Raw genomic sequence first — 21206 nt, 5'->3', positions numbered from 1 at the left:
ATTTGAACATTAGATCTGAAATCATAAAACTCTGAGTAGAAAAGAGAGGCAGGAAGCTCCTTCACACCAGTCTTAGCGATAGTTTGTTGTTGTTGATTGTTGTTGTTTTTGGATTTGACACCAAAAGCAAAAGCAACAAAAACAAAAATAAACTAGTGGGACTACATCAAAAGCTGTGCACAACAAAGGACCAATAGGATGGGAGAAGATATACTTCAATCATATGTCTGACAACTGGTTAATACATTCAAAATAGATAAAGAACTCAAACAACTCAATAGCAAGAGGACAAACGTGATTTTAAAATAAGGAGAGGATCTGAATAGACATTTTTCCAAAGAAGACATACAGATAGCCAAGAGGTACATGAAAAGTGCTCAACATGACTCAACAAAATCAAAACCTCAGTGAGATATCACCTCACACCTGTGAGAATAGCTCTCATCAAAAAGGTAAAAAATAACAAGTGTTGGAGAGGATGTGCACTGTTGTGGAAATGTAAATTGGTACAAGCACTATGAAAAACAGCATGGAATTTTTTCAAAAAATTAAAGAAAGAATTACTATACAAACCAGGAAATTCACTCTAGGTATTTATCTGAAGAAAATGTAAACACTAATTCAAAGAGATAGCTGCACCCGGTGTTTGCTGCAGCATTATGTACAATAGCCAAGACATAGAAGCAAACGAAGTGTCTATCAGTTCATGGATGAAAAGAAAATGTGGTAGATACAATGGAATATTTCTCATCCATAAAAAAGAAGGGAGACAGAGAAGCATCGATCAGACCGTCAAACCTCAGAGAGAAGGTAGGGGAAGGTGGGGGTAAGGGAGAGAGATCAAAGGACTTGTATGCATGAATTTAAGCCTAACCAGTGGACACAGACACCAGAGGGCATGAGTGGGAGATGGGGGGCAAAGGGAGGATAAGAACACATATGTAATACCTTAATCAATAAAGAAAAAAAGAATTTTTTTAAAGAATGAAATCCTGTAATTTGTGACAACGTGGATAGACCTAGAGGGCATTAGGCTATGTGAACAAAGCCAGACAGAGAAAAACAGACACTATATTATCTCACTTATATATAGAATATAAAGAACTACTCACAGATACAGAGAACGAATTGATGGTTGCCAAAGGCAAGGGATGGGGAGTGGACAAAATGGATAAAGGTGATCAAAAGGTACACACTTCCAGTTATAAAATTAATAAGTCCTGGGATGTGATGTACAGCACGGCAACCATAGTTAATAATACTGCATTGTATATTTGCATGTTGCTAAGAGAATAAATCTTAAAAGTTCTCATTCCAAGAAAAAAATCTGTAACTACATGAGGTTACAGGTGTTAGCTAGACTTGCTGCGGTGGTCATTCATTTACCAGTGTGCACACACAGGCTCATCATGCTGCACACCCAACAGGGCTGACAAAGAAGCGAGGAGGGACCACTGCTGATCACCAAAGCTGCCTCCCAAAGCACACCCATTGCAGAGAAGAGCCCCAGCCCTTGGCCTCTTTGCCCCCTTCTCACCACCCCACCGTGAAGCAGAGGGCACTTACAGAGGTTATGGAAGCACTGAAGCCTTCCTGAGACATCTCATACTCGAAGGAGCTGCTACTTCCTGTCTGAGTGCCTGTGAGAAGGAGAACTTTCCATATTAGAGAAGGCAGAGGAGCCCGCTGGCTCAGTGGTTGAGCATCGACGTGAATGAGGAGGTCGCTATTGGTTTCCTGGTCAGAGTACATGCCCTGATTACAGGCTGAATCCCAGGAGGCAGCCGATCAATGAGTCTCATCATTGATGTGCCTATCTCTCGCTCTCTCTCCCTTCCTCTTTGAAATCATATATATATTTAAAGAAGGCAGAAAAGCCTGGAACACATGCTGGAAATCCATATGCTATAGTAGCTAGTCCCCACCCCTCCCTTAGGATGGGGTTGGACTGCAGGTGGGCAGGGCCCAGAGGAGCTCTGAGGTGGAGAATAACTATCAAAGTCTGCAATAAAAAACAGTCTCCAGTAAAACTACATTGCAAAGAAATGGGAACAAAACAAAATGAAAGAGTCCAAAGCTGAAGAGACAGAGCCTGAAGAAGTCGTAGTGGGAAAAGTATTGGCTAACGCTGAGCAAATGGTCAGTGGGTCATTCCCTCGCGCCAGAGGGACCCACAGGCCGACGATGCTTGGGAACCTGAAGGGAATTTGGAAGATCCAGAGTCATGGAAGCATCTCTTCATTCTCAAAAAGCTGGGAAAGAAAATGTTGGCACAAAAAGAAAATCTTCATCTGCAGTGACTCTGATGACAGTAAATCGGGGAAGAGCTGCCGCCGCTAAGCCCCGTGGCTGGCCGAGGTGTGATCCTGAAGGACCACTCGGTGCCACAGACCGTGGGAGCCACTGTTTCTCATGAGACAGAGGATGCAGACGGCTTTTGCTGGCAAAAGAGGCAAATAGGAGTGTCCTCAATTGTAATTGCTTCAGGTGAGGAGAGTAACTTGGCATTCTTATCCAGAAGATGAAGCCCAATAATTGCATTGCTTTCCACATATAGTTATAATAGTTATAGTTTGGTTATGGTTATGGTTATGGTTATAGTATAGTTATGGTTATGGCTTAGTTATGGTTATGATTATAGTTTAGTTATGGGTATGGGTATGGTTATAGCTTAGTTATGGTTATGTTTTTAGTTATAGTTATGGGTATGTTTATAGTTTGGTTATGGTTATGGTTTAGTTATGGTTATGGTTATGGTTATGGTTATGGTTATGGTTTAGTTATGGTTATAGGTATGGGTATGAGTATGGTTATAGTTTAGTTATGATTTGTTTATAGTTATAGTTATGGGTATGGTTATAGTTATGGGTATGGAAGTGGGTATTGGTATGGCTATAGTTTAGTTATGGTTATGGTTATTTAGTTACAGTTACTAGCTATAGTTTAGTCATAGTTATTGTTACAGATGAATCTGGGTCTTGGGTTTTTTATTTGTTAGCATAAGAAATACCTATATTCTAATGAAAATAAAGTTTGATATCTGCTTTGAAGGAGCACTGGAGGAATGCCAGGGTGGTTGCATCTGTGGCACAGGCATTTTGGACAAAGGCTCTCTGTAGTCGCTTCCTTTACCAGAAAAGAACACCAGATACCATGGTGTATGTCTCCCTCTGCATCAGAGAAGCTTTTGTAAATGTAGTCATAATCATGACTCAGTCAGAACCTGTGTTAAACTCATTCCTACCTAAGGATCATTGCAGGTTTTCTGTTTATTTGGGTGGTTTGGTGTATATACATAAAAACATATGTAAGTGGTTTTTGTTTCTTTCTTTTTCTTAAACAAGCACAGCATCCACAAATAAGTGTGCTTCTGAGCTGCCTAAGAAATAAATCACTACCACACCACTGAAATTTCCCCTGAGGCTATAACCTCCAGCATTAGGTAGATAATTGGTAATTAACTGGGAAATCCTATATAATAAAAGGCTAATATGCAAATTGACCAAAAGGTAGAACGACCAGTTGCTATGATGCATGCCTACCACCAGAGGGCAGATGCTCAATGCAGGAGCTGCCCCGACGTGGTGAGTGCACTCCTCCGCTCAAGCCAGAAGCTGGGTTCACAGCTGGCAAGTACAGTGTGGGTGGCAGGAGCCCCTCCCGCCTCCATAGCAGGGCAGGAGAGGGGCCTAAGCCATCAGTCAGACATCCCCAGGGCTCCTGGACTGTGAGAGGGCACACGCGGGATGAGGAATGCCCCCCCCAAGTGCACAAATTTTGTGCACCAGGGCTCTAGTTTAAATATAATGTAAACAGATTAAATCAGACCATTTAAGAGCAGTCATATCAGAATCTATCCATATCTACAATCATAAATGCAAGTTTATTTGAAAAACTCCTCAAAGGAAAGTTTCGTCACTACCAACAAACTCCCACCCAAATGGGAAAACTAGTGGGTTAATCAAGGGGCTTACTCAAAGCCGCTTCCTCAGGAGCCATCCCTTTACCTGGAGTTGAAACCCCTGTGCCTCGCTGACTGCAGTGTCCTGACTCGTGGGCTGTGTAAGACTTTGTTCATGGAAGCCCAATCAGGTAGTTAGAGACCTTGGCCATGAGGACCTGCTGGAATCCGTGGTGAACAAGCTGTTGTCATCTAAACTCTTGACCCGCCTGTTTTCTCTTTAGCCTGACTCATCCCTCACATGTAGGTCAGTCTCAGCATGTGGGGGACTGGTTCAGCGAAGCAGGAAAAACAGTCCCTTTGTAGTGAACGGTGTTACCCAACTGTACTTTGTTGCCTTCATTGTAAGTACCGGTAAACAGAAGTCCATAAATAGTTTTATATTCCTGTAAAGCATGCATGCGCACACACACACACACACACACACACACACACAAACACACACACGCGCACGCATGCGCTTTGGTGGCCAAAGAGAGGCTCAGGTGAGAGCCATGTTAAAGGGGAAAGCATATGCCCCCCCCCTTTTAAAGGGATGGTGGCTCTTTGGCTCCAGCCACTTTTTGCCAAGTGGGATTGTGGTCCTGTAGGTGTATAATGTCCCAGCTTTTCAAGAGTAGCCATAAATCCACACTGCATGTGAACTTCTCCAACTTTAAATTCTTTTACTCAGAAAACTTTCATTGAGCACCCTCTCTGCACCAGGCTGAGGCACCGGGAAGACAGCAGTGAACCAAACAGACAAGTGTTGGCAACATCCACATTTTTAGAAAAATACTGGGGTGTTGGGGGGGTGGGGGGGCTCCGCTGCCCTCCAAATATTCAGCCTGTGGCCAAGAGCGGGAAATTAGAGGGGGAACAAGTCTAGATCCTTCTATTCCAAAGGCACTGACCAAGTGGAGCCAGAGTCGCTGGAAATGGAGGAAGCGGGAGAGAGCTGACGCTGAGGGTCAGGACACCAGAGGTTCGGAGGGGCTAGTGTTTCGGGGTGCAGGGCTGCCGCCGGGGCTGTTCCGGAAACACGGAACCTGAGCTCACCCTCGATCGCAAAGATCTTCTCCTGCAGCTGGTCCTGAATGGTCTTCAGCGCCTCGAAGTTGGTCACCTGGAACACGTGGTCGCGAGGCGGCTTGGACGCGATGATGTCCAGCTCCTCGCGGTTCTTCTCCTTGTCGAAGGCATCGCCCACCTGTTACCGAGGAACAGAGGCCGTATCAGGCCACGCACATCCCGGCAAAGAGCGTTCTGCAGGAACAGCTCCGGAAACCACGTGTGGCCCAGGACGCAGCTCCAGCGGCCCCGGGCCCGGCTGCCAAGGCGGGGAGAGCGGTTGTCTACTCTGTCCGGGGGTGAGGGGCAGCTGGGACTGAACCCCGCCCTGGGTCCCTGAGCTGAGCCGCCTCCTGTGGGGGCTGGCTCCCCGCCTTTTCCTTTTAGGAAGGGGCACCCTTTCCTGTCACACGGCTCCGTGCGAGTCTGGTGACACTGGTGGCCCCGACCCTTTACCCATTCCCCAGCCCGAGCCATTTCCCCAAAGCGCTGCTGTGCCTCCTGCTCCGGGCCGAGGACCGCCTGCTCCTATCTCTGCGGTCAGCACATGCGTGTCAGCAAGTGTGATGCAAGCAGAGGCTTGAAACGGCGCTTGCAACATCTCCACTGGCTCTTGGTTCCTCTGCCCTGGCCAGGAGGCCCGGCCAGGCCACTGGAGGCTGAGGTGGAGCAGAAGAGCCTGTTACTGCTGCCCCCACCCCACCCCCGCTCCCGGCCAGCAGAGGGCGCAGGAGAGCGCCGAGCCATGAACCCTGCTGAGACCAGAAAAACTGCCCCTGGACCCAGGCTCCCTCACTGTCATAGCCATGAATTGGGTGAGTTTCTGACACAGCATCGTGGACAGGGCTCAGCGGTGACTGCCGCTGCTCCCATTTTATTCGCTTTTGCTTATCGCGGGGGGGGGGGGGGGGGGGGGGCGTTAAACAGAAATATTCTCATAGGCAACAAGCCAGGAGCCCATTTCCTACCCCGATGACATAGCGAATGATGCCCGCCCTGTCCGCCTCTGGGATGACATCCTGGTACTCCAAGGGGTCACGATACTTCTCTCCGTCTGTGATGACCACGAGGATCTTAAGGGCGTTCTCCCGGGCGCCGCTGCTGGGGACAAACAGTTCTCTTCTGCAGGGAGAAGAGGGGGTCAGTGCGAGCGGCAGAGATGGGCTGAGGCTGAGGGTCAGCCGGCCCAGCTGCTGGGGAGACGCAGCTGTGCCCGGCCCAGGGCGGCTTGACTCCCGGAGCGAACACTGAGGTGAAGGCAACAGGAGAGGGGAGAGCAGTGGCGCGAACGCCCTCACTGCTTCTCCATGCTTTTGCAGAGGGTGCGTTTTTTAACTATTATTCCTTTTAAATTAAATTAAATTCACACACACACACACACACACACACACACACACACATTAGAGGCCCGGTGCATGAAATTTGTGCCCTGGGGCAAGGGGGGGGGGTGGTCCCTCAGCCCAGCCTGCACCCTCTCCAATCTAGAATCCCTCTCACAATCCAGGACTGCTGGCTCCCAACTGTTCACCTGCCTGCCTTCCTGATTGTCCCTAACCGCTTCTGCCTGCCAGCCTGATCACCCCCTAACCACTCCCATGCCAGCCTGATCACCCCTTAACCACTCCCCTGCCAGCCTGTTTGGTGCCTAACTGCTCCCCTGCCAAGCCTGTTTGCCCCCAACTTCCCTCCTCTGCTGGCCTGGTCACCCATACCTGCCCTCCCCTGAAGGGTTGATCACCCCCAACTGCCCTCCCTGGCAAGCCTGGTCCCTCCCAACTGCCCTCCCCTGCTGGCCATCTTGTGGTGTCCATCTTGTGTCCACATGGGGGCAGGATCTTTTCCACATGGGGGCAGCCATATTGTGTGTTGGGGTGATGGTCAATCTGCATATTACTCTTTTATTAGATAGGATAGAGGCCTGGTGCATTGGTGCAGGCCAGCTGGTTTGCCCTGAAGGGTGTCTCGGATCAAGGTGGGGTTCCCTTGGGGTGTGCGGTGGCCTGGGTGAGGGGCCTGTGGTGGTTTGCCCGCCAGCCAGGCTCCCCAGTGACCCAAGCGAAGGCCCTGGTATCTGGAATTTATTTCCTTCTACAATTGAAACTTTGTAGCCTAGAGCGGAGCCAAGCCTCCTGCTCACTCCATGGCAGCAGCCATTTCTCTTGGAATTTATGTGTCTTCTACAATTGAAACTTTATAGCCTGGAGTGAAGACCTGAGCCGGCCAGGGCTGCAGAAGCTTGGCTTTGTCCATCACTCAGGGAAACCCTAACCTCCTGCTCTTCCAGCTCAGTGGCTGCCGCCATTTCTGTTGGAATTTATTTACCTTCTGTCATTGAAACTTTGTACCCGTGAGTGGAGGCCTGGGCCTCCCAGGGTGTGTGAAAAGCTTGGCTTCCTCCATTGCCAGGGAAACCCAAGCCTCCCTCCTGCTCTCTGTGGCCAAAGCCATCTTGGTTGGGTTAATTTGCATACTCACTCTGGTTGACTGGTGGGCATGGGTGGTGGGCGTGACTTGTGAGTATAGCAAAGTGATGGTTAATTTGCATATTGCTCTTTTATTATATAGTATATTTAATAAGCTTAATTGCTTATTTAATAAGCTTATCTCCTGCATTTTTGTCCCACCCCACCTTTGACTCTACACATACACACATACTCACACATACACACTCACACATAGTCACACACATATTCATACATACACACTCTCACACATGCATACACTCACACACATATTCACACACATAAATTCACTCTCACACATACACACTCACACATAATCACACACATATTCACACATATATACACACTCTCACACATGCATACACTCACATACATATTCACACACACATAGACCCACCCTCACATAGTCAAACATATTCACACATACATACACACTCTCACACATGCATACACTCACACACATATTCACACACACATAGACCCACTCTCACATACGTACACCAAACATACACTCACACACACACACTCACACACACTCTCACACATATACACACTCACACTCACATACACACATAAACACACTCACAGAAATCAGAGTGAACATTCCAAATAGAGTGATTGGTCCGGTCCATCTTCCCACTGTTTAAAACCTCCCACGGATCCCCTCTGGCCTCAACTGACCTCTCCAGCCTCCCTCCAGCCTTCCTCTCACTTTCCCCTTCACTCCCACCTTTACTCACAACTTGTTTTGTCATGAACTGTCCCTCCTCCACACGTTGGCATGCTGTTCCCTCAGCCAGAAATATCCTTTACTCCCTCCCTGCCCCTCCTCTCATCCTTCAAAACCCAGCTAAAAGGGTCACCCCTGCTCACATGCCAAGCAAAAAGAGCTTACACCACTTTGCGGATTCCCGTAGCTGTGTGGGTCCTCCCTTCCAGCTGTTTGATTGGCCTCACCAGTAGCGTCGGGTCCGGGTTAGCCTTGAAATCTTTAAAGGTGAAGTGCGTCCTAAACGCATCAGAGAACTGCATCAAAGAGAACTGGGGGCGGGGACCTGGCATTACACCAAAGAAGAGGAGGCCTCCACCACCACCCTCCCTCTGCCCCCCCCCCAGCCATCTCCCAGAAAGCCCTGCAGAAATCTTAAAGCACTCTGGTCTCCAAATCCTACACTGCCCCCCTCTTTCTGCCCCACCAGGAAAGACACCTGCCATCAGCTCTCAGTACTAGAACTCAGGCAGAGATGACACGGAGTTTCTCCCATGCCAACCCCTATCCAACAGTCAGAGCTGCCCACTTTACAGAGAGTTGGAGGAGTACTGAGGCTTCACCCAGATAGAGCAAGAAGGAGACTCATGGAAGAAAACCACAACCGACTGACCATTTGTCAAAGTCTGTAGTTGAGGGAGGAGAGGAAAGCGGTGGTCGGTTGCTATGTCCTTGCAGCCTTGAATGGGCTGTTCCCTAACCGCCCCATTGGCCCTCACCAAGGTGTTGGACTTTGTGAACTGATTCATCACAGTTGAGACGAACTCCTTCATCCGCTGAAAGTCATTTGGGATAATGCTGCCAGAGCCATCAATCAAGAAGGCGATGTCACTCTCCTGCCGGGGGCACTCTGGACCATGGAAAGAGTGCAGAGTGATTAGGTACCCGCCCATGTTGCTTGCTGGTTGAGCATCAACCCATGAACCAAGAGGTCAATGGTTTGATTCCCAATCTGGGCACATGCCCGGGTTGTAGGCTTGATTGCCCAGTAATAGGCATGCAGGAGGAGCAATCCATGATGTTTCTCTCTCATAGATGTTTCTCTCTATTCCTCTAATGGGCTCTCTTTCTCTCTCTAAAAATCCATTAAAACATATTTTTAAAATAAAAATATGGACAAATTGGAATGTGTTGGTGTCCCTCGTTAGGGCACCATAATGCCGGGGTTCTTTTCCCAGCCTTTCAAAGGGTTCAGCATTCTGGAGAAAGGGGCTGTGCATAGATTATTAAAAAGGAGTCCAAAGACGAAAGATATTTTTGAAAGACATTGGGGGGTCAGGGGAGCTTCAGCTAAAAGGAACTGAAGACTCTTCCTTGACCAAGGATCCAAGCTTTTATTCAACACAATTTGTCCCAAGGCCAGGTGGAAATATACACTTCAAAGGGTAAGGTATCAAAGGGTAGAATACAGAAGCATTATCAGTTTGGGGAATGGCCTACAACTGTTCAGGTGTTTGGGCAACAGGAGGCAATAAAATGCCCTGAGCTGTCTAGCAGCTAAAAATCCTATTCATGTTTGGTGTGTTGTGGCTACCAAGACCCTGTCGAGGCAGGAATCCAGGCCAGGGAAGGAACCAGACCCACAACAAAGAATGTAGCATAACTGTTAGTCATAAAATAGTTCTGTTGCAAGGCTCAACCCCCAGGCAGGCATGTCCTGTTTTCAGTAGCCGCAAGGCAGGACAAACAGACCAAACCTGGTCAAACACAGACTGCTTAAGCTGAAAATAAACCCCCACCCCAGGTGTTGTATAAACTTTAAATGTTACCGTACTAGTGGAATTTTTCTATAACTTATAACTGACCTTACTTTATTAAAACTTTAGCCAATCATAATCTGCCAGGCATCCCTAAGACGGGGATAAATGTAGCATGCTTAGAGTGAGTCGGGGCTCCCGTTGCTCACTCCTGTGTCAGTTGAGACGTGAGCCCGGACTCGTAATAAAGGCTTATTAAATTCCAATTTGGCTGACTGGTGGTCGTCATTCTCGGGTCGCCCGTAACAGGGGGAAGTGCCTTTTAGCCATTTCCAACAAGTAAATTACATATGTGGCTCACCCTTGTTGAGCCTCCCAAGTCCCATCAACCGTTTGACTCTTGTAATTATTACATGCTGGACTGGGTTCTCGGCAGTATGAAAAACAATTGGTTAATTCTGCCCAAGGGAGTCAGGAGAAGAAGTGACATTAGAGCTACCTCATGAAGAATGAGAAATAATTTTCCAGGAATATCATGGAAGAAAAAAGTTATTGGGGCGGGGGAAGGAATAGCATCTATAAAGGTTTGCTGGATGTTCTTCCTTCTGCCCTCAGCCCCAAATCTACTTTTTCACTCCCCACTCCTCTCCGCAGCCTGGGAGAAGTGGCCCACATGGTCCAGAGCAACAGGGCTCTTACCCTCTGGCTTCTCGTTGGATTTGCCCAGTCAGGAGCTTCCCCAGGAGACTGGAGGGAGGGAGGAAAGTGAGATCCTCTTGGCTCCCTCCCTGCAAGGTTGCTCTAGCCGGCTGTGTCCCTCAGTAGATCGCCCTTCCTCTCAAGGAGGCCCGCTCCACACACTTCCTCTCCTCTGGATTCCGGTGACTTTTCCCCCTCCTTGTCTTATCAGCTTAGGGGTGGTGACAGCTCTGCTGGCCCTGGGTTCCTGGACTGTCCCTAGTAGCTTAGACCCTACCACATCTTTATGATTAGTCCCTTTGTAAATAGTCCCTTTGAGTTATCTTAGCTGGAGTGTGCCACCTGTCCCAGTAGAGACCCCGACTGATACAAAGGGGATGGGCCTCAAAGAATTCTGGCAGAACCCCATCATGGACCTGGAACTACCCGGGTAAACCGGTATGAGGGAGATGGAGACGGGGCTGTGACATTAGCAGAGAGCAGTTGGAAAGAACCTCTCTATCCAGAAAGAAGTTTGACTTTACCCCTTCGGCAGTGGGGAGCCACGGATGGTTCTTAGGGAAGGGAGAGAGATGATGTTTTTATGTTGTAGAAAGGCTGCCGTAGCAGGGAAGACTTGGAGCAGCTGTATTCATGATGTGAAATATGGGAAATGACCCAAACGTCCTTCGATGAGTGAATCGGAGAGTGGGACTGTGGGAAATCCGTGCAATGCAATACCACTCAGCAATAAAAAGGAAAGAACTACTGACACACACAACAATGTGAGTGAATCCCAAAGCAAACTCAGAAGGTTATGATTCCATGTAGGTAACATTCTTAAAAAGACAAACTATGTGTATATAGTGACAGAGAGCAGAGCAGTGAGTGTTGGGCCAGGGGTGAAAGGGTGGAGGCAACTGACTATATAGGCAGAAAGATTTTCTAAGGGGGCGTGGGGCTCTCTGATATCCTGTTCATGTTGTTTTCACACAAATAGATACATCTCTTAAAATTCATAAAACTACCCTAAAAATAGCCATGGGGATGTAAGGCAGGGCAAAGGAAAATAGTCAATAATATTCTAATAACTATGTATGATGTCAGATGGGTAAGAGATTTATCAGAGTGATCCCTTCATAAGACATATAAATGCCTAATCACTGTGTTGTACACCTGAAACTAATATAATCTATATCAACAGTACTTGAAAAATACATTATTTTTTAAAAGAAGAAAAAAAAGTCAATTTTATTGTAGGACATTAAAAAACTAAAATTACCCAAAAAGTATTGGCTTTTTAAAAACAAACAAGCAGCCGAAACTAGTTTGGCTCAGTGGATAGAGGGTCAGCCTGCAGACTGAAAGGTCCCAGGTTTGATTCCAGTCAAGGGCATGTACCTTGGTTGCGGGCACATCTCCAGTGGGGAGTGTGCAAGAGGCAGCTGATTGATGATTCTCTCTCACCGATGTTTCTAACTCTCTATCCCTCTCTCTTCCTCTCTGTAAAAAATCAATAAAATATATATTTTTTAAAAACAAACAAACAGACAAGCAAAGCCAGGCAACTGTCTCGGTTGCTTGGTGTGTCACCCACTGCACCAAAACCGTTGTGAGTTCAAGTCCCAGTCAGGGCACATTCCCAGGTGGTGGGTTTGATCCCCAGGAGGCAACCAATCAATGTTTCTCTCAGATCTCTCTCTCTCTCTCTCTCTTGCTTTCTCTCTCTCTCTCTCTCTTTCTTGCTTTCTCTCTCTCTCTCTCTCTCTCTCTTGCTTTCTCTCTCTCTCTCTCTCTCTCTCATCAATAGACATATCCTTGGATGAGAATTTAAAAAATACCAGTAAACAATCAGATTCTAAAGCAGGAAATGGTTTCCAAAGAAGAGTCTTGAGCTCCTGAGAGTGAGGACCAAAGAGAGAGATGTGAGGATGGGAGCTGAAGCCACAGAAGTGGAGGCGTCAGGCAGGAAGAACACATGGAGGGAAGAGGAACTGTCACCGGTGCCCTGGGCAGGCAGGGCAGGTGGGCAGACATGGCAGGTGAATAGGAGGGCAGGTGGGGAATGTGAGCAGGCAGGGCAGGTGGGCAGGCAGGGCAGGTGGGCAGGAGGGCAGGCAGGACAGGCAAGGAAAGCAGGGCAGAAGGGAAGGAGGGGAGAAGCAGGAAGGCAAGGGGAGTGGAGGGTGTGGGTCCCCTGAGGCTGAGTGTGGGGAAGGAAGGTCTGCGGGTCACCTTAGAGAGGCCAGTGACCATGAGGACAGAAAAGATGCTCGCCGTTCAGGGTCACAGATGCCATTTGCAAAAGTACGGTCTGTGCAGGGATGGGCAGAAGCCAGATGTCAGAGCGAGAGGCCAGGACATGGGGAGAGGGAGTCAATCAGAGAAAGAAAGCCCTTAGAAGATGTTTGGTGAAGGGAAGGGGAGCGGGGGGGGGGGGGGGGGGTTGGGTGGCGAGCAGGAGGGGAAGGTTATGTCGGTATAAAGTGTAGTCCTTCATTGTGTCTAAGATGCAGGTATCAGCAGCAGGTTTCCATGAAAGGAATGGGAGACATTTAAAGTCCCTGAGGGAATGAATGATTGGCCACAGGAGCCCCAGATTGGGGGCGTGAAAGAACCTCTGAGGCCTAGGCAGGGCCTCCTCCAACCCCAATGAGAGGTGCCTGGTGCCCTCGAGGAGGGTGGGGCTCCGAGAGGGGCCTGGAGGGAGGTCCCGCCTGCAGTGTGGTTCTCTCTGGGGAGAAGGAGGCAGCTCTCCGGTGAGGGCGGAGTGAGAGGAACAGACATAAGGGGGAGAAACTTACACGGAGGACACTGCCCTGGGTTCCAGAGCCAACGTGGAGACGAGCAAAAAGACGCCCTGGCAATGAAAGGAAGCAGCGGCTGAGAGCAGCTTAGAAAAGGTCCACTCCCTCGCTCCTTCCATCACAAGTGTTTGGGGAACCAGGCACCTCCTCTTGAGTTTTATTTTTTATTTATTTTTTTGTACAGAATGACACTCTCTTTGAGTGAGTTGTCAGTCCTCACCTGAGGATATTTTTCCATTTTTAGAAAATTTGGGAGGGAGGGGGGTAGAGACACAGAGAGGAAAACATCAATGTGAGAGAGATGCGTTGATTGGTTGCCACCCACATGGGCCCCGATCAAGCCTGCAACCAAGGTTCATGCCCTTGACTGGAATCGAACCTGAGACCCGTCAGTCCACAGCTATGCTCTACACATATAGCCAAACCAGCTAGGGCTTAGCTAAACTTTTTTTTTTTTATATGTTCTTATTGATTTCAGAGAGGAAGAAAGAGGGAGAGAGAGATAGAAACAACAATGGTGAGAGAAAAATCATTGATTAGCTGTCTCCTACATGCCCACACTGGGGATCAAGCCTGCAACCCAAGCATGTGCCCTAACCCAGAATCAAACTCTAACCTCCTGGCTCTTAGGTCAACACTCAACCACTGAATCATGCCGGCCGGGCTCAGCGGAACTTTTTGACTCACTTCGAAGAAATTGCAGAAGTTCTGAGCTGTAACTTCTGAAGTTCGTTTATGAAAAGACCGTGACTTCTGCTTAGGTGCCTGCTCTCTGTTCTCTCTGTCTTTATATATATATAATATATTTTATTGATTTTTTTTACAGCAAAGGGATAGAGAGTTATAAACATCGATAAGAGAGAATCATCGATCAGCTGCCTCTTGTACACCCCCTACTGGGGATGTGCCCACAACCAAGGTACATGCCCTTGACTGGAATCGAACCCGGGACCTTTCAGTCCTCAGGCTGAGGCTCTATCCACTGAGCCAAACCAGTTTCGGCTCTCTCAGTCTTTATCCCCACCCTGAGGGAAGCCAGTTGCGATGGTGCTCGCTGCTCGCTGTGGAGGTCCCTGTGACAAACAGCTAGGGGGAGCCTCTGGCCACCAGCCAGTGAGGCCCCCGGCCTCCGTGCAACAACCTAGAAGCGAGCTTGGAGGTGGCTTTTTCCCAATCAGGCCTTCAGATGAGACAACAGTTCTGGTGTGACAACTTAACTTCCATCTCATGAGCAAGCCTTAGGCCAGTGGTCGGCAAACTCATTAGTCAACAGAGCCAAATAGCAACAGGACAACGACTGAAATTCCTTATGGAGCCAAATTTTTTTAGTGGCATTAAACTTCTTCTAATGCCACTTCTTCAAAATAGACTCGCCCAGGCTATGGTATTTTGTGGAAGAGCCACCCTCAAGGGGCCAAAGACCAGCAGGAGGCTTTCGAGCTGCAGTTTACCAACCATGGCCTTAGGCAGAGGCACCCAGCTTGGGCACGCCCAGACTCCTGATTCCTAGAAGCTGCAAGATAATTAATCTTGTTGTTTTTAGCTGCTACCTTCAGAGGGAATTTGTTATGAAGCAATCAATACAAACGCATAGAGCAGTGAGCAAGCTAGGCAACAGCCTTGCTGTCATGGAGCCGACATTGCAGAGGAAGGGGCAGATGAGAAACCGTAGAAAATGGAAATGCAGACATGAGGAAGGTAGCTGGGCGATGTGGCAGGGAGTCCGGGTGGGGCTGGCCAGAAAGGCCCTCAGGGAAGGCCTCCTAGGAGGCCATTGGAGCTGAGATGGCGCTAATGGGCTGTCAGCTGAGGGCTGGGGAAGAGCAGGCCACACTGAAGGAAAGGTGAGCGGTGAGCGCAAAGCATGGAGGCAGGGCCCTTGGGTGCGGTTCTTAAAGAAGAAAGACAGCCAGTGTGGCCAGAGCACAGCAGCTGCTGGACAAGGGGTTGGAGAAGAGAAGGGGTGGGAGAAGGGGTGGGAGAAGGGCTGAGAAAAGAGAAGGGGTTGGAGAAGAGGGGGAGAAGGGGGGGAGAGGTGGGCAGGGGCCTCACCACCTAAAGCTCCGGAGCCTCTGGCCAGGAGACAATGCACTGACTCTAAGGACAGTGTTTGGAATGTCACCTTACAGAGATGATTGCCCGTATCAGGACTTTTCTTGAAGTTCAAGACCCTAGCACTTGGCCCTCTCCTAGCACTCCTCTCCTCTCATCTCTTCTCCTCTCTCTCTTTCTCTCTCTCTTTCTCTCTCTCTCTCTCTCTCTCTCTCTCTCTCTCTCTCTCTCTCTCTCTCTCTCCCTCTCTTTCTCTCTCTCCCTCTCTTTGTCTCTCTTTCTCAGAACCTTCTACACCTAGACTTCTAAGTCACACTCCAGACTCTGAGCGGCCCCAGTCCAGGCTGCCCTGCCTCCAGCCTCTGCTGCCCACCTTCACTGGACACCACGCCGCCTACCTCGCAGGGCCTTGGGGAACCGCTGGGGCGGCTGCCGCAGGTTGGATCCAAACAGGAAGCACAAGCCGTTCAGGTAGGTGTTCTCCTGGCACATCTGGTGCAGGGTGGGGCCGCAGGCCTGGAAGGCAGGGTGTGGGGGGCACTGTCCTTTTACCCCGACATCTCCATCCTCTGCAAGACCCCAGCCCCAGCAGCCCCAGGTCTCCACGCCTCCCCTCAGACCCTGCGTAACCCAGGGCAACTCACCAGCAGCCGGAAAGGGTTGGTGGCAAATGCCAGAGACAGACCCAAGGACATGTTCACCGCCTCCGGGGGCACTGAGGACAGACACAGTCAAGGTCACAGTCAGGAGATGAAAGGGCCAGAGAGAAGCTAGACAGGGGTCACCTCGACCTGGGGACACAGGCTGGCAGGCCAAGGGGGCACCGGGTCATGGGAAAGGAGTGCCCGGGGGTGCGGGAGGTAGAGGCGCCCTACCACACAGAGACTGGAGCTGACCCCAGCGGCCCCAAGCACAGAGCCTCCCCCAGAACAAAGGGAGTGAAGGGGGTGCCGGGCCAGTGCAGGGCCGTGCCTCGCAGGACCGGCCGGCCTAGGGAGGGGCTCACCCTGCAGCTGGATGGGCTCACAGGCGGCCGTGCTGTAGTCACACTGGTACAGGCCTCCCGTCTGGTTGGCCATCTTCACCTCCTGGGGGGCTCCCACCACCACCCTGCAGGCAGAGCAGGAGCAGATGGCCACGGGACCTGGGGAAATGGACACGTGGGGGGAGGAGAGCAGGCGAAGTCCTGCCGGGGAGTGGGAGCCAGCCCGCACGGCGTCTGCGAGTCCTAGAGACGCTCAGAGAGAAAGCCTGGGAGAGGCTAACTCTGGCCGGAGGACACAGAGCAAAGGGCTCATTTACAGAAGGTCCCATTTGCTCTCCTCGGGCACCTGGTGGCGCTGCTTAGCACAAAGCGGGGCAACTCTTTCCCAGGACTCTGCTTGCTCAGACTTCCACCTTCTGTGAGAAACGGGTGGCCACAGAAGCCGCAGGGGTTCTGTGGCTGGAGTCCGTGGGGAGAACGACACACGAGGGTTAAGCCGGGGTCCTGCCGCCTGAGCTGCCCGCTGCTGTGCGAGGCGCTCCTGCCACAGACCGAGGAGGAAGGAGAGTCACCGCTGAGAGAAGCGAAGGGGAGGACAAGGGGAGAAAAAGGTTCTGGTCGCACTGACACTGTGCACCTCCTGGCCTGGCCAGAAAGCCAGCAGACCACAGACTCCTCCATCTCTGGAGAAGAGATGTCCACCGGCATGTGGGGAGAAAGCCTCCACAGGAAGCTGATAGACCAAAGCCCCACGCCCAGCTCCTGCTGCTCACGGCCCGCAGCACTGGGCGGGCGTGCTCAGAAGAAACTGGCAGAAAAACAGACATAGATCAACAGAACAGAATAGAAAGCCCAGAAATAAACACATGTCTATTAACACATCCCAAAGAGGCAATAACACACAACGGGGTAAAGACAGTCGCTTCAGTAAATGGTGTTGGGAAAATTGGTCAGGTACATGCAAAAAAATGAAACTCAACCACCTTCTTATGCCATATACAAGAATAAACTCAAAACAGATTAAAGATATAAATCTTAGACTGGAGTCCATAAAGTCTTAGAAGAAAAGATAGGCAGTAAGATCTCTGGCATTTCTCATAGCAATATTTTTATTGATATATCTACTCAGGGAAGGGAAACAAAAGAAAAAATAAACAAATGGGACTGCATCAAACTAAAAAGTTGTGTTTTTAAAAAATATATTTTAAAAAGAGGTATAGAGAGCTAGAAACATCGATGAGAGGGAAACATCAATCAGCCACCTCCTGCACACCTCCTACTCGGGATGTGCCTGCTACCAAGGTATATGCCCTTGACTGGAATTGAACCTGGGACCTTTCAGTCCACAGGCTGACACTCCATCCACTGAGCCAAGCCAGTCAGAGCAAACTAAAAAGTTTTGTATAGCAAAGGAAACCATCAACAGAATGAAAACACAACATACTTAATGGGAGAACATATTCACCAAGGATACATCTGATAAGAGTATCTTTATCAAAATTTATAAAGAACTCATACAACTCAACATCAAAAAAATTTTTTTCAATTTAAAAATGGACAAAAGACCTGAATAGACACTTCTCCAAAGAGGACATTCAGATGCCCAAGAGGCATGAAAAGAGATTTAACGTCACTAATCATCAGAGGAACACAAATTAAAACCACAGGGAGATATCTTCTCGTGCCTGTCAGAATGGCTGCCATCAACACACCCACACGCGACAGTGATGGCCAGGATGCGGAGAAGAGGGAACGCTCCTGCACTGTTGTTGGGAATGGAAGTTGGTGCGGCCACTGTGGAAAACAGTATGGGGGGGGGCGTTCCTCAAAAAGTTTAAAATGTAATTGCCTTATGACCAGTGATTCCATTTCTGGGTCTGTGTCAGAAGAAACCAAAATACTGATTGGAAAGAATATATGCACCAGTATGTTCATTGCAACATTATTTACTTAGAATAGCCAACCTATAAAAGCAACCCAAGTGCCTGTCAATAGACCAATGAATAAAAAATTGTGGTTCATATATACAATGGGATATTACTTGGCCATAAAAAAGAATGAAATCCTGCCATTTGTGACAGCATGGATGGACCTAGAGGGGAATATGCTAAGTGAAATAAGTCAGTCAGAGAAAGACAAATACCATATGATTTCACTTACATGTGGAATCTAAAGAACAAAACAATTAAACAAACAAAACTGAAATAGACTCATAGGAACAGAGAACAGATTAATGATTGCCAGAGGGGCAGGAGGGTGAGGGACTGGCTAAAGATAGTAAAGAGATCAAACACAAATTGGTAGTTACAGAATAGTCACTGGATGTAAAGCACAGCATAGAGCTATAGTCAATAACATTGTAATAACTGTGCATGGTGTCAGTGGGTATTGGCAATGTCAGGGAAACCCTTAATAAAGTATATGATTGTCTCACCTCTGTGCTGGTGTACGCTGTACACCAGAAACTAATACAAAATAAAATTGAATATAAACTGTAATGGGGGTGGGGGAGGAATGTGTAAACCCGCGTGGGATAGGAACTGGGAGAAAGGAGTGTGGGAGATATAGTAATAGATAATACTCCTTGGTATTAGCTATTCAAAAATAAACCAAGAAAAACAAAACAAAATAAAAGACAAAGGAAATGTGGGGGCCCTTACCGGGATCCCTCAAGCTGGACCACGCTCTGCCCAAAGCTCCTGGCATTCCCTCGAAAGACCACTGGGTTTTCAGTGTCCAGGTTGAACCCATGACATAAGGCCAAGGCTGGAGGGAAAAGAGGGGTGAGGGTCAGGAGGAGAGAAGCACGGAGTTAGACAGCAGCTCGCCCCCTGCCCCGTGCACCTTCCTGTGGGATTCACCCTCACCCAGGGTGGTGATGTGGGGCTCCCACATGCAGCTCAGAGCCTGGGCAGAGCTCAGCACACTTTTTCCACAAAGGGCCCGATAGTAAAATTTTAGGCTCTGTGGGCCATAGGCAAGTAGAGTATATTATGAACTTATATAATACTTGCATATTATACTAGAGGCCTGGTGCACGAAATTCGTGCACTCAGAGAGGGTGATCCGTCAGACCGGACTGCACCCTCTCGCAGTCTGGGAGCCCTCAGGGGATGTACGACTGATGGCTTAGGCCCACTCTCCATGCTGCTGCCGAGGGGGGAGAGGCTCCCACCACCGCTGCTGTGCTAGCCAGCTATGAGCCCGGCTTCTGGCTGAGCGGTGCTCCCCCTATGGGAGCTCACTGACCACCAGAGACAGCTCCTGCATTGAGCATTTGCCCCCTGTGTGTCATAGTGACCGGTTGTTCTACTGTTCAGTCAATTTTCATATTATTATTATATAGGATATTATATAAGTATTATATAGGTAGGTGCTTATATACAAGGAAACAAATGCATTCCCACAAATTTTTCATTGAGGAGATTAAAAATATAATAATAGAGTACACTCTTTGATATATAAATTTGCTAATGACACAGGGAAATTTTTTGGGGGAGATAACATTTCTCACTCCACTGGGATTAAATCAGCGTCCCGGAGCATGAACCGATTACAAACGTCCCTCTGCAACCCAAGGCTCCCAGGCTCTACAAGTCGGTGGTGGAACCTTTGCCTTATGCCCATTGACCTGTTTGCTGACCCTGGCCTAGCCCTCCCACACGGGGGCTTCCAGCCCCTCTCTGAGCCCCACCCTATGTCCCCACCCTGCTGATTTGCCCAAGACCAAGTTCCTAAAGTCTCACCTTAGGCAATTTCCTTCCTAGGCAACCCTCAAGCATTTCATTCCCGGTCTTTGGCTCATTCTCCACAAATCACAGGCATACAGGGAAACCAAACTTAAATCATTTGATCCACCCGTCATTCAACAAACATCTACACCTGGGTCCGTAGAAAACAGAGCTGGGGACAAAGTGGTGATGAGGTGGGATCCAAGAAGAGACCCTCCGAGAAGAGGACCCGGTACCTGCTGTGCACACTTTGGCCCGTCCTGTCGCCTCTCTAGTCTCAGGTTCCTCGTCTGTGCAGCGGAGGGGCCAGCCGAGCCCCCTTGCACAGCCTATGCATTCAGTCCTTCCTCCAAGCTCTCTGCTTATCTCATCTCGGTCTAGCTCTACTCTCCTCTCTTTTGTGAATCTCTATCCTCTCCCAAATCGTTTATGTCTCTCCCCAATCTAACTCTGTGATATTTGGCACCCCTTCTCTCTACTCCCAACTCATAAGTTCCCCTCCTCCTCACCCTTCACCTCCCAGCCCCAGCCCCTGGCACACCTGTGAAGAGCAGGACTCGGCGGGTCATGGCCGGGGAGAGCAGGCACCCTGTGACTGAGAGCATCACCAAAGCCAGGAAGGGCATAAAAGAGAAGTAGTCGCTTTTGAAATAAGCTACAGACTCAAAGGAAGAGGGCGGGGGCTTAGTTAGCACATAGCGCCCTTGACCTCCCTCCTGTGGTCACACTCAGCTCCCTCCCACCCTAAGGACCTCCCCACCTCGCCCAGCTCCCTAACCCAAACCAGAAAGGTCACAATTTCAAAGGTGTTGTTTGCCCACCAGCTTCTGGGCTGTGAAAGCATGTGAAAAGCAAGCCAAGCAGCCTCAGGGCCTGCCTCCCGGAACGCGTGTTCTAAGCCTGAACACAGACCTCACAAGTGTGGGGGTGGGTCGCTGGGTCTCCCCCAAAGCACACTTTGCCAAATGCCCTGCCCTCCTGCCCAAGGAGACAGGAGCACCCTTCAGCCAGAAT

The 21206-nt window shown here is 49.2% G+C and overlaps 1 protein-coding gene across 1 annotated transcript in view; it reads right to left on the bottom strand.

The window, feature by feature from the left end:
- LOC311622199 (integrin alpha-M-like) overlaps positions 1–20849 on the bottom strand; it is a 41841-nt gene extending 20992 nt beyond the window's left edge. The window contains exons 1-10 of the mRNA XM_084883103.1: positions 20734–20849; positions 19122–19227; positions 16483–16586; positions 16121–16191; positions 15875–15992; positions 8962–9092; positions 8369–8514; positions 5980–6133; positions 5000–5150; positions 1567–1640 (exon numbers count right to left, since the gene is read on the bottom strand). Of these exons, the coding sequence (XP_084739229.1) occupies positions 1567–1640; positions 5000–5150; positions 5980–6133; positions 8369–8514; positions 8962–9092; positions 15875–15992; positions 16121–16191; positions 16483–16586; positions 19122–19227; positions 20734–20818 (1140 nt within the window). The 5' untranslated portion in view covers positions 20819–20849. The remainder of the gene's footprint in view (positions 1–1566; positions 1641–4999; positions 5151–5979; positions 6134–8368; positions 8515–8961; positions 9093–15874; positions 15993–16120; positions 16192–16482; positions 16587–19121; positions 19228–20733) is intronic.
- Between the last annotated feature and the right edge of the window lie 357 nt (positions 20850–21206).

The sequence above is a fragment of the Pipistrellus hanaki genome, assembly GCF_964339955.1.
Source record: "Pipistrellus hanaki genome assembly, chromosome: 4".
Lineage (NCBI taxonomy): Eukaryota > Metazoa > Chordata > Mammalia > Chiroptera > Vespertilionidae > Pipistrellus > Pipistrellus hanaki.
Note: the sequence above shows the minus strand (reverse complement) of the source record. Positions and strands in the feature narration are given on the sequence as shown.